The sequence below is a fragment of the Lagopus leucura genome, unplaced genomic scaffold (assembly GCF_019238085.1).
Source record: "Lagopus leucura isolate 7727_CA_CO unplaced genomic scaffold, USGS_WTPT01 Super-Scaffold_100159, whole genome shotgun sequence".
Classification (NCBI taxonomy): domain Eukaryota; kingdom Metazoa; phylum Chordata; class Aves; order Galliformes; family Phasianidae; genus Lagopus; species Lagopus leucura.
This window is the reverse complement of record NW_024962335.1, coordinates 952,491-966,570: the sequence shown is the minus strand read 5'-3', so window position 1 is coordinate 966,570 and position 14,080 is coordinate 952,491. Positions and strand designations below refer to the sequence as shown.

At 35.2% G+C, this 14,080-nt stretch overlaps 1 protein-coding gene across 4 annotated transcripts in view; it reads right to left on the bottom strand.

Moving 5' to 3' along the window:
- NAV3 (neuron navigator 3) overlaps positions 1 to 14,080 on the bottom strand; it is a 253,829-nt gene that overhangs the window by 149,652 nt on the left and 90,097 nt on the right. For all 4 annotated transcript variants that reach the window (XM_042890140.1, XM_042890143.1, XM_042890144.1 and 1 more), the window contains one exon: positions 330 to 402. In XM_042890140.1, coding sequence (XP_042746074.1) covers positions 330 to 402 — 73 coding nt within the window. The remainder of the gene's footprint in view (positions 1 to 329; positions 403 to 14,080) is intronic.

Genomic DNA, 14,080 nt, shown 5'->3' with positions numbered 1-14,080 from the left:
AGCAAGATTCTTATATATCTATGTTTGTTTTGAAACCCATATATGAAGAAGACAAAATGTGTACTTAGGGAAAACTGTACTTATCTGACATTTTGGAGATAACATGAAAGTGTTTATAAAGGTTGCCTTAAGTTTTGTAAATATACTAAATTCCTTAGTTCAATTTCAATAGAAAATTAAAGTTTTCTCTCACTCCTTATCAGTAATCAGTATTTGAGTGCTGTTCAAAACAGCTACAGTTTGGTACAAAGGTACAAATAATTTCTATTAAAAAAATTAGCTTAAAAAAAAAAATCCAGTTATTTGTTCTGATGATCAATTTCTCTTACCTTCTGCAGAAAGACCTTGGACATTTACACCTCTGGCTGCCAGAAAGCTGAGGCAGACATCAACATTCTCAATCTGCAATATGAACATAAATAACAAGCAGCGTAAGACTATTTGACAAAATGTACTAAAGTGTAGGGGAAAAAAAAAAAAAGAAATGTCCTAGGAATGAATACTTTACATTCACTGCATTCTACAGCTCTTTACCAAAGTTTAACAAGAATGATTACTCCTAATTAGGGACCTGATATAAAGCTTTCATTGTCCACTTTGCTGCTTGAAAACAATTCATAAATGCCCGATCCAGAATGGCATGCTGGCAAATCAGCAACCCATCTACTTAACATAAAACTGGATTTGATACACTGCAAACAAACAGCAATGAAAGCGTCCATAGAGAGTTAGACACTGAACATATGTTTAGAGAAGTGGGTGAGTTAGCTGAAAAATGAAATCAGAAACATCCAACAAATGTTTTAGCAAAGGTATTTCCCTGAGATGATGTAGAATTTTGTGAAGATTATGTCAGAGCAATGTTTTATTTTCCTTTTCTTTTTAAATATCATTCTAAATAATTTTAACTTATTTAAAGATTATGTATCTCTGAAAAGTGCTTGCTTATTAAAAGACATGTTGCTGATTTCAGTTGATTGTTTAGATGAATTTTACAGTTGCCACACAGTTTAAGGAAAGAGAAGAAGAAAACTTAGCCCAAATGTAGACTGATAAAAGGATCAAACTTCTGTCTCTACAATGACTAGTCACAGTATTAATGCTTTTCAGCTTTCTACATTTCACAGATTAGGAAGCAGAACGTTCCAAAAGGTTCATTTGAATGACCATCCCTGACTGATTTCCCAGACGCTTTCAGGATGTATGAAGCAAATATAAAGGTAACACCTCTCAACTAACAACTTTGTATGGCTCAATATATTCTTATCTACTCAAAATTATGCTATGTGGAGTGGTGTCCTATGTCAAGTGCCTTACACGGACTTGATTTAAAACTATATTTTTTAGGTTGAAGGATTTTTTTATTTTAAGTAATTGGGATCACAGAAATAAAAAGTTTAACAATATAATTAAAATACCTATTGTCATTGGGAAACATTAAAAGAAACAAGCACCAAGCACCACACCCATAAACCTGCAGTAGATCAAGTCCATGCTATTTTGTTTTAATGTTCACATGTTTTACAATGTCTCATTATCATCAGCTTTCAGCCCTCATAGCATGAGGCTTAAATTCACTCCTTGACTAAAAAGTATTTGATTGTTGACAGTATCTTTCCTAACCTGAGAGAAAGGCCTTTTATTATGGCTGTCTTTCTATGATAGCACTTCTACACTTATCCTCAGCGAATACTATTAGATAAAAGGAATAGAAACATTATTTTTAACAGTGACCCTTGAAATATATACTATGAGTTTACACAGACTTTCTTGACCCACAGATACTACTTATAAACATAAGCATCTGCAAAGCTCTTAGATATTGCTTGTTAAGCACAACAAACTCCAAAACATTAGTAACCATATCTTTAAAAAAGTATTTTCCTACACTTAGTTAACTTATTTCTAATGACATACTACCATTTATAGGAAATAATAAGCAATCTCTCTCCTAGATCAATTAAAAAAAGTAAATACAACTCTGCTGCTAATTATAATTAAAGTTACTCTTATGTTGGGATTCACCATAAAACTTTCTTCAATCAGCTTGGCAGCATTCACTTATTTGTACAGCTGGAATAGTGAAACAACTGTCATAAAAATCAATGGGATTATTCCAGTTCTGGTCAAGCAATGTAAATGCAGTTCCTCAGGCATTAACTCTGTGATTCTCTTATATGTTTATGTAGTTTCACATCATGAAAATAAATAAACAAATAGTCCTATAGATAAACAAACTAGGTCATTTCATAAAGGGCAATGATGTGATACACCTAAGTGAGTTGAAAGTAGGCTGCATCAAAAATAGGAAGATCGACTTCTTCCTCACCTCCTCCTTCTCCTCCCAGGTGTGGAGCCCTGCTGCTGCCAGCTCGTCTGATCTTCAATGATTCTCTGAGCACACCAGGAGCTCGCTCAGCACACAGAACCCACCCAGCAAAGAAAGCAATCATTTTTTAGTCACTCCAGTTTCCCGTGCAGACTGATGAGCACAGGCATCAGAGGAGGAAAGGGTGCGTCCAAGCCTGAGTAAGGCATAGTTTGGGGAGGAGAGGGCAGACGAGGAGGAGGGACAGGAAGATTAAACCACTCCTGACAGCAACGGCAAGAAAATGAGCTGGCTCAGCCCTGACCTCCAACTACACCCATGGATCAGTCATGAAAATAATACACATGATGAGGATAGCTTTGCTCGACCTTTAAGAAAGGTCAACTACACAAGAAAACAATTTGAATGGAAATTTTCCTGTCTTGAAGAATTTAACAGAAGTGAAGATTTCTTTGGATATAAGCTATATAACTGTGTCTCTTTGAACTTTCAGATCAACCATAATGCAGAATGAACTACTTCAAAGATGGGAAATTTTGCTCTACCTACCACTTAATACTGGGAATCAAATGAGAAAAAAAAACTGGACCAGAGTCAGTAGTGACCACATCCAAATATCCAAACCAATGTTTCCTAGCAGACCTGCTAGCATAACTAACATTTTTCATAATTGACATGTATTCTCTGTCATACTTCAGGAGACTATTAATTATAAACAAAACCTTATTTTCTATGTACTACAGTACATAGTACATATATATACCATAGTACATAGTATTATGTAAAGTACTAATACTATGAAAACATCTCAATAGCTATCTGCAATACTAAATATTTAGTAAATAGTAAGCCAAAACCTTACCATACGCTTAGGATGAAAAATATTCTATAGAAATGGCTCCTGGTTAGTTTACATGTCAACATCTACTGTATGTGTCTTTGAAGTCACATTTCTTAAACCTGCTGACAAATATAGTCATCATTACTAGCACTGATGACTCAATATACTGAAAACTACAAAGCAAATTCTGTTTTGCTTCATAGTTCACCCAGAGAACTCTAATAGAAACCCTGAGTCCAAAATCATTCCTCTTGGTGGTGCTGTATGAAGTAATAGCAGAAGCCAACTTTCAGACAATTGACTGTGGTTGCAGTATTGGCCTTATAATGAAGTCTTCTTTTGGTTTGTGAATAGAGCAAGTCTGGCGTGGCAGTTCACAGTCACACAGCACACAGAAAATGTCAGAACATAACTCTTGCAGTCAGTTTTCTGATAATAACTGCAGTTACTTACAACTCTCAGAATCTGTTAGGAGATTCAGTGAAACATCTATTAATACATTTCTGGATTATTTTCACTTTCTTTCCTTTCCAGAAGAAGCTTTCTAGAAGAAGTTAGCCTTAATCTTGTCCCATTTTAAAGCTTTCAGTACGTCTATAAATGCTGCTTTAATTACCTACTTCTTGCTTTGGCAAACCACAGTTATTCTTTGAACTCAAGCCCCAGAAATACCAAACACTTTTTATTCAAACTTACACACAGATGAGAGTAATTTTTCAATCACAAAAGCTCTAAAAGATTTCAAGCAGCTTCCAGTCAATACTGTTTCAATCAAGAGTGGTATGAATCGCTGAAGTCCATGTTTATTTAAGTAGTTAGTGGTGGCATTATTATGAGCTGGGTTAAATTCTTCATAGTGCTAACACTGCACATACAGAAGTCTACCTGCTAATATACCAAGGACTATGGATTTTGCTTTGTTACTCTTCACATAGACACCAGACAGATTTCATGATGTATGCCCACAATTTTGTAATGAATTTTGCTTTCAAACAGCACCCATTTACAACAGAGATGATGTTCCCCATTAGTGCAAACAGCATCATCAGAATTATGATGTAGATCATCCCAGTACAGAATTCAGGTTAAACAGATTCAAAATCCAATGTACCAAGAGATAGAAAGTAAATCAAAAGTGCAAATTTGCTTGTACAGCTAAATATTGCCAAGATCAGGCTATCGCTGAACAGTTTTTCACTATCAATCCAAAACATTTTTTGTTCCAAGTCCCTTATTTTATAATCTCAACTCAAAAGACTGGAAGATATGAATAACAGATTTGCCACATTAGAAATGTTAAAACAGAATAGGTAAATTAGTACCACTTCCTTGACATGTAGATTTGTCCAGCTACTCATTCAATTAACCATTTTGAAAGTCAGTCGCTACTACATGAGATTGCTTTTCAGAGGCAAACAGAACTATCACCTCTGATTGTATAATCACTTCCTTTTCAAAGCTGAAGAATAATTTGCCCTGTTCTGAAAGGTAGCTTCAACTTCATAGGTGCAGAGAAACTGCTAAGAAGATGATGATTTAGGAATCAAGATATTGGAGAATCATCAGCTAGATATAATACTATTTGATGCTAATTAAATTAAGGCTACTACATTATGTTTATACAGTATTTAGCTATTTTAGTAAATCAAATCCTTTAAATATTGTTTATAGACACAGCATTATGAAAAAAATTCATCTGAAATACTTACACCGTAAATACTACTGGATCCCAGGATATTTCTACACCCACATTTTAAAGGATAATCTTTTAAATGATTTATATACAAGTAAGCAGCAATAGCACAACTGCATACTATTACTACATTATATGGCATATAAAGAAGACACGTCTCAAATCTTCTGTAATACACTACATACTATAGTCTTAGGTAATCTGCTTTTGACTTGTAGGTATTTGAAATTTTACTGATAGACATAAATGACTAAACCAGACTTTGGGACTTGCGTGTAGATGAGCAGTAGCACTTAATACCCAGAAGTCAGCAGACTTACAGGAAGAGATCATTTGTGGGATTGTGCTCACCAGTGACTCAACATATAGAACATGTCTATTTATTATAATTATTTTTGCTGTTACCAAGATTAGCTTTCATCTCTTTTGTCTGGCAGAAAACACTTTCTTCACTTCCAGCATCAATTTAATTGTGGGATACTCAGAAGACAAGTAATGATGACTAATACAGCAGGACGTTTTCCTGTATTTGTAAGAAGCTCTGAAAAATATCTTGGTTTGACTAATTCTTTTTAAGTTTATGACAGTACAGTTTAGGAGAACTAATAGACACAGATGCAAGTTGTCATTTGCCTCCTTCTAGCAGGATTTGTCACCCTGGAGAACAAGATGCATTTTAACAGTGTTTTTATACCTATATGCTACTAAATCTCTCATTATTTTTGCACAAAAATAAAACAGTACTTCCTGTAAGCAAGCACTTAATTCCACTCTACCTTCCCTAACAATGCATGTGCTTTAAACTTCTGAATCACAATACACAGCCCCAGATAAAACCTTGTAAAGAGTTTGACCTATAGAAGTTTTACTGATAATGCTGACGGCTGATTAAGGATGGACATGGAAGGTGTCACAGAACCCCAGAAAGCCACATACATACTCACCATAAAACAGTTCAGTACTTGCTGTGGGGTAAGGCTGTTTCTTTTTTTTTCTTTCTTTTATTATTGATTTTATCAATATTGATACCAATAATGAGAAGAAGTAATTTGAGATTAACTATGACAGATACTATTTCTAATGTATTCCAAATACACTTCATTTAGGTATCTATCTAAATTTCCCCAGAGTGACTTAAGAGCTGTGTTTCACTCTTTTTTATTCCTACGGATCCTCATCTCTAAGATCCAGAGAGATCAATGGATTCAAATGTATTGTTACAAAACAGCTCGCACTCATTCCATGCAGTACTCCTACAGTTAAAAACAAATTTAAAAAACCCAATAACAACAAAAAAAACAACTTAGGCTACACAGAGAGCATCTTGGACTCTTGAGTATTAACAGCACTGATGACTAAACTGAAAAATGGAAAAGCAGATCCACTTTGTCTGACTATAATATGTGTGGAGTATGGAAGAGGACACACTAGCTTTCAAATTTCAGCTACTGGCTTAGTCTTAGTTTAATTTTAGTTCTAGTCTTAGTTGTGGGTTGTATAAAGAACAGAGGTTCAAGCAAGCAACCAAGACATTTTCATGCATAGATAAAAGCATTTTGGTCCACACTTGAGCCAGGGGGAGTATGAAATTATCTATGAAGACTTAGTTATATGGAATGCTTTGGAGGACACTGAAAAATATTTTTAGGTGGACATGGCCTAGACTGTCATTACTGCTTACATAATGTGGTGCAGAATGAGAACTGGTCACCTATATTCTCACAGATACTTAGTAAAAATGAAAAGTAAAAAGAAAAACAAATAAAGAACTCCTAGAAGATCTTTTACTGAGTCAAATTTATAACCTTGTACAACCTGCTGCACCTAAAGCTGTTCTCAGGGACTGAGAAGCACAAGTTTATTTCACTTTCTGTTCTCAGCTGACTCATATGCTGTACGTGGTCCAACTTGCTGACAATCCAGTTGTGGTGTGGTCAACACCTAGATTTTCAGTTTGTCTTGTAACTTTACTCCTTCATTATTATTATTACTATTATTATTATTTTAAAACCAGCTGGTTTTACTACTTTGTGTTCCTGTTCTGTCTCTCCTTAAAGTATAGGGCTAGAAACCTACAACAGAGATATGTATTTATATATATATATATTGCAGCTTTATACTGACATATTTTTATCTTCAATTCTATCTCTAAGCTTGTTTATAAAAAGTAGACTTCATAAACCAGGCAGGTGGGCATTCATCTGTTTTGCTGTGTACAAAATTGATAAAGATCCAGTATTTTCTTCACCAAAAAAATGAACTATAATAACTCAAGTACTTCCTCCGTTTTATACAAGTGATAAGTGAAAACATTACATGCTATTCTACTTAACATCATGCTTTCACTGTATGTATTTGCATATACTATAATTATCGAAAGTTGAGTGTTGGGCCCAAATGCCCACTGCAAATAGCTGGTTTATTCTCAGGACATTCAGTATCATTCCAGACTAAAACAGGTACAGCAAAATGAATTACTCTGTTCATTGCTTTTATTGATCTGCCTACCCATTCTTCAAATGCCCCATTCCCAACAGTTCTGGGAGGTAATTCTTAAATGATTGCAGAAATAATGGAGTGGTGAGGCACTAGACCATGCTGCCCAGAGAAGCTTTGGATATCCCATCCCTGGAGGCATCCGAGGCCACGACAAATGGGGCCCTGGGCAGCCTGATTGAGTGAAGGTGTTCCTGCCCATGGCAGGGGTTTAGAACCACATAATCTTTAGGACCCTTCCAACCCAAACCATTCTATGATTCTTAACAATATTCATGATTTAGAACTCTCTATTGTTCTTCACTTGAAAACAGATGTTTGACACACTTGAAGTTCTGCACACCTCTTAAGAAATTTTTAAAGGGTAATACAATACAATTAAAATATTAAAACTCCGTAATAACTTTGCATTGTGTGCATTTTGCAGGACAAAATTCACTGGTCCACAAAGAAGACAATACGTAATTCTTTGACATATTGTAAGATGTATTATAATTATTCTTAAAGTACCAATAAGTAACCTAGATCATCAAAAGAAAAACCTTCTACGCCATACATTCCACTTAATTTACCACAGCTGATGATATTCCTCTTACCTATATAAAACTGTCATGAAATTGTATTTACAAAATGTATGCAGTATTTTCACTATACTGTATTGGTTTATGTTATCCACAGTAGGTCACTCTTATGTATTCAAAGGGGAAGGTCCTGCTGGAAAAATAATTTGTTGCAAATGCACTTCTACTATAGCTAGAAAAAAACAGGAGGGTATAAAGATTTTGAAAGGAACAATGGGAAATAAACTCCTATGAGCTAACTTCACAAGTATTACAGTTATACTGTAGCAAGCACACTGGTTTCTTTCGATATTGCACAAGTCAAACTAGTTTAACAATCTGAATGTAAGGCATCTGCTTTCTTGTCTATTGCATATATACAGATGGGCATAGTTATTCATGTATGTGTTAATATATTCATAGAATGGCTTGGGTTGGAAGGGATCATCCAGTTCCAACTCCCTACAGCGGGCAGGGCTGTCACCCACTAGATTAGGGCCTCAACCAACCTGATGTTGAACATATTCAGGGATGGGGCCTGCAGCTTCTCTGGGCAGCCGGTGCCCATGCCTTTGAGTAAACAATTTCTTCCTAACATCTAATCTAAATCTCCTCTCTTTTAATTTAAAATAATTCTCCTTGCCCTATCATCATTACACTCTGTAAAATGTTGGTGTCTCACTTGTTTATAATCTCCCTTTAAGTAACAGAAGGAAAAATAACACCCATTCCTACTAAAAGATTATGGCTTTTGAATGAAACTGTCGAAGCTTCATGCTTACATCAAGATTTCCTGCAAATTAACTGCATGTGTTATTAAGAAAATAATTAGTGTCACTATGACTACACATGAGAAGAGCAGAGAATACCGGCACATACACATCTCACTCTGAAAGCAACACCTTCTTTTTATTACCATGGAAACTACAACAGATAAAGAGACTACAACACTATTTGATAGGGCAAATTCTCAGCTTGTACAAAATGTTTTTTTACAACAGTCACCACCATTAGCTGTGCACTGTTATTAGCAATGAACAAGAGCCCGCATGCTGTGCTTGTAGCATCCTCACTGTCACCATCACCACTGCTGAAATGCACCACCCACAGCCTCACTGTGCTGCTCACATCTACTGTTTGGTCTTCATAAACATGCAGCTAGTGTCAGTGAACATCAAATGGTGCCATTTTTTCCATATGGAGGAATTTAGTGTCACACTACTGCTTGACATGCTCTTCCATGTCAGATGCCATTTTGTCAGGCTGCCCCTCAACTGCCATCTGTCGCATGACAACAACGTGTAACAGAATATTAGTAGGAAGGTTCCAACTCTATTGCCATATCACCAACATCCACCTCCGATGTCACGGGCCAAGATAAAATAGGAGGTACTGCTTTTGAAGCTTTTGAAGACTCTTTCCAAACCATGAAGAAAATGGTATCAGAAAATACGTGACGCAGAGTAACTGACATTGACTCTACTAAAAAACATCTTCAATATCAAGATTTATTAGTCTTTGTGCAAGCTGCTTGTATGGCAGGCTGAATGTAGCACTACACCCTTGACCTGCAACTACTGAAAACGGGAGAAATTTGCCATGAATACTTGGTTTACCATGATACAGAACTCAAATGAAATGGAGAAAGTTGAAACTAAAGGAAATTGAGAGATAGTCAACTCTCCAACAAAAAAGAAGAGAAACTTAGAAATCACATTATTTCTTGTTCTGATTGTTAATTTCCCATGAGTTTCTGAGGTGATAGTTCATGGCAAGACATTTTTGTTACTGTACTGGAAGACTACGTTAAGTTTCAGAGGGTGGTGTAAATTTGAAAACCCACCCTGGTGAAACAGGTGTTAGTGGTCCTGCTGGGAGATATTAAGTGTGTTCTGCTGACTTGCTGTTGCACGTGGCCAGTTACCTCACCCAGATGCAAGGGACATTCCATTTTTCTGTGGAAATTATTGTATGTTTCAGAGTGTTAAGCAAAATCCACTGACACGTATACAGATTCAGCTTGTTTTCTAATAAACTTGTGACTTGCTATAAAAAAATTTAAGGAGCATTTAATGAAAATAGCTATCAGTGATCTGTGCAACAACAATCCAAAAAAGTATTCCAAACACAGCATTGACCATATTAGCAAATTAAAAAGTGATTTACTGGAGGCATTTGGGGAGAATTTTACCTTAGAGTATAATAACTACTGGTATGTAAAAGGCCTCCCAGGCAAAACTTTTTAGGAAATGATGCTGAAGTTATTTAATTAGGTTTTTTTGTTTGTTTTATTTTGTTTTGTTTTTTGAGAAAAGGACAGTGGTGTTATTTAAAACTGAAATACCTTCCACTTCCTTTTTTTAACAAGTATGATGGAACACGTACACCAAATTCTTCTAGTATGCACTCCAGACACGAAACATGAACAGTAAAGTCAGAAATGTAAAGGAAATTAATGTCCCAAATACTTGGAGAATTCAACAGACATATGTACTGACCTGCTGATAAAAGAATGTATGAGGTCATTATAAAGGTTAGAGTACGAGCTGGGGTGTGTATTGATTTAAGAAAATACAAAAATGGGAAATGGATTCCTTTTAGAATATATTGCTGTCAATACTGTCTGGAATATCAAAATGACAGCTGGCGTTCCAGATATTTTACGTTGCCCCTAATCTGATGCTTTGAAAGCTTGCAGTGAATGAGAGGTAATGTCCAATGCAAGTTGTTTGCTGTTTCTTGTATTAGTATATATCAACAATCAATTTGTTAATTCAGATACTCTATGATTCTAATAAAGCTTTTATTTAATTTTTAAGATGCCCAAACATGATTATGAACATCTGTTGACCATTTAATACATTAAAACAAACAAATACAAACCTACAAACCCCCCAGAACAATTAAGACAATACAGAATTTTCCTCTGCTTATCTGCAGTGGTACATTCTTGCTTTCCTTATCTTTCTTTTTTACTCTTTCTTCTTTCTGTGTTTTATCCTACATTTGCTCCACCATAGTCTTTACAATAGCCACTACAGCAGAAACTGTATTTTGTAGAACACAAAATACGGTGACCATATGTGAAGTGATTTTGTGCTGCTGTGAGAGAAACAGTGAGTAGAAAGTGTTGGATTTTTGGTTGGAACACAGTGTTGGACTTGGCCCTGATTAAGCTCCTGGCTCTGGATTCAGAAAGCCATCGAAGAGTATTTCATCATCTTGCACAAATTTCTTAGGAACCTAAAACATGACTCCACAGCAGCCAGTATCAAAGGAAAAAATCTAGGCAAGTATTCTCTTCTAAGGTCTCAAAGTAACACCGTATCTTAGTGCTCCAACCTCCACAGACACGTGGCCATGAGCACTGTGAAAAATCCCTGTACATGAACTAAGAACACAAAACTGAAGATAAATGCTACCCTAGGAGGACATTTTTTAACATAATGATAAAGGGGACTCTGTTCAAACATAGTGTCTGTTTTTTTTTGGTTTTATGGTGTTTTTTTTTAAGCAAACTATCACTCTAGCAAGCACGTCTACAACTTCTTTTTCAGTTATGCAATGCTTTTGAGTCAGCAAGGTGTCAGTGTCTAAATATTTATGGAGCGTGGCAGCTTCAGAAAATTAGAGGGCAGTGTGAAAATGCACACTTCTCTAAAACAGAGTAGTTTCTCTCCATTAGTTCAAAAGAGAGTCTACAACAGAGCATTCATTTACTACATTTAATCAAACCTATGAAAGCATTCCAGTTCTCTCCTTCAGCACTATTTAGTGTATAGCAACTTCATTTAGCTCATCAAAAAAGGCAGCTTTTACAAGTAAAGGCAGTTACTGACAGTGAAGGAATGAACTCTGTCAAAGATAAGAAAATGTATAAACTATGGGGCATTTCAGTGCATCTCTTGAGTTTTGCAAATGGAGCCCATCCTGTTGGACTTCATGCTTTCTAACCACATTACACCCTTGACTATAGAAGAAGCTATACTGCTGCAGCATGTGAGGGAAAGACTACAAGAATTGGGTATCTTCTGATCTTTTAATTTCATAAACATTCTGATGTTTTTCTTAGATATACTTTTAATATTACCTTGAAAATATATTTATAGAAAGTTCAGCTAATCAGAATAACAGTGATACAACTATTTGTTAATAAAGACCTCTGAAAATACAGACTAGAGGTTTCTGTACATCTAAAGTTATGTGGCTGGTCTTCCTACAGGAACCAGAAGTTCCTGGAACAGGAACAGGAACCCAGGGGAACAATGTAGGAAACAATATAACACACCACCAATTTTCCTGTATATTTAGTCTAAATCTTAAAGTAAAAAACCTCAAAAGAAAGAAAAAAAAGTCAATGATGAATTAATACCACATTCTAATTAAACAAGAAATCATTAAAAACTATAGGTATAGTTCATATGGTTGAAAAAATCTTATGAAAGATTCAGGCTTTCACTTTGACTAGTGGACCAGTGCACCTGTGCACTGTAATTTATACCGTTTGGTATAATATAAAAATAAATATTAGGGCTAAATATATATTAATATGCTCATACACATGCTACTTAATTATCTATCTCTTGATATATGATCATACACATGGGAAATGTTTTCCAAATTCTTCACAAGATCTTGTGTTTGGCATATCAGTCAAGAAAAATATAAGCACCTATAAGGCAATGGGATATCTGCTCTTACATTCAGTAGGACGAGGATTTCTCTTGAATTCTTAACCAAAGCTATAATAGAAACAGCAGAAATACTTGAGCCTGTAAAAGGTCTGAACAAATATTGCTTGTCATTTCACTTCTAGTTGTAGCCAATGAAGAGTGAAGTGTTGGAGGAAGTAGTGTTATAAATAATTACCCAAGTGTTTTCAAATTATAAAATACAGTCAATACTATCTGAAAAACAAGCATTTCCTGGGATTTGGAGGGGCCACATATCTTCAAATAGGTTAATTTATAAAATGTAGCAGTATCAATCTTTCAAAACTGTTTATGCTAAGAAATCCTAACAGAGACCTCATATACACAAGATCTGTGAAGACAGCCTGGTACATGTGTTTGCTGCGAACTGGGGTTGCTGATTTGTCTATAAACTAAGTGAAAACTTCTATAAAAAAGCTAACTTAAATTCATTATTGGGAGGAATTACTGAACAAGTCTGTGAATGACAAGCCAAAGATAACATAAGACTGGGAGCAACCTATGAGCGCAGATAGAATACACAGAAGTGTAGCCTTCTAACTTTGTGACCTATTATTTATTTCTCATGCAAATAGGCCTCAGTACTGAAGAGTGCAAACCCTGAGATAAAGAAAATTCTTATGGTTATTTTTTCCATAGAGAGAAATGTTGATGGTATACCCCCCCACTGTAATTCCAGACAAACTTGGAAAAATTAAGTATGAATAATTCAAACAAGGTTCCAATTAGCTAGCAGCACAAGCCTAAAGAAAGCATATTAATATTATTTATTATAATAGAAATAAAGATGGCTAAAAGCTAACAGTTAAAATATGAACATATTTGTATTTCAGAAAGACCTCTCAAATTCAACTTCATGGACTTCACAGGTTTTATCCAGGATTCCACCAGAAAGAATCGTTAAGAACCACATACACAAACAGATACACTGCCTTGATATCAGCTCTTCAAAAAGCAGAAGTAGCTTTTGATCAGTTTGCGAGGTTGAATACAGTCAAGTCTTCACAAAAAAATGTATCTTAGATTGACTCTGAAACTGTACCCTGCCTGGACTAATTCATATCCAAACACCAGGCCAACTTAAAATAAGTTCAACTTTAAAAAAGTATTGCTCTGATTTATGTCATAAGATCATCTGTTGATCATATGGTCAGCAGATTCCTCAGGCCGGGAGTGTTTTAAATAATTCATACACATCAGAAAGCTGCCAAACAGATTACTGTACTTGTACTGTTTATTTATACTGAAACAAAAAAAGTACTGTATTCTAACAATTTGTGTACTAAGTTTCAGGTCAAAGTGGATTTAAACAGAATTTACATTTTAAAAAAGAAGATTTTGTTAATATTTTAATTAACCTGAGAAAGAGTCTTTACATGAAAAGGGATTAGCTAATGCTATTGAAATAAGCAGCCATTGTCATATCTTGCCTATTTTATTACTAGCTTA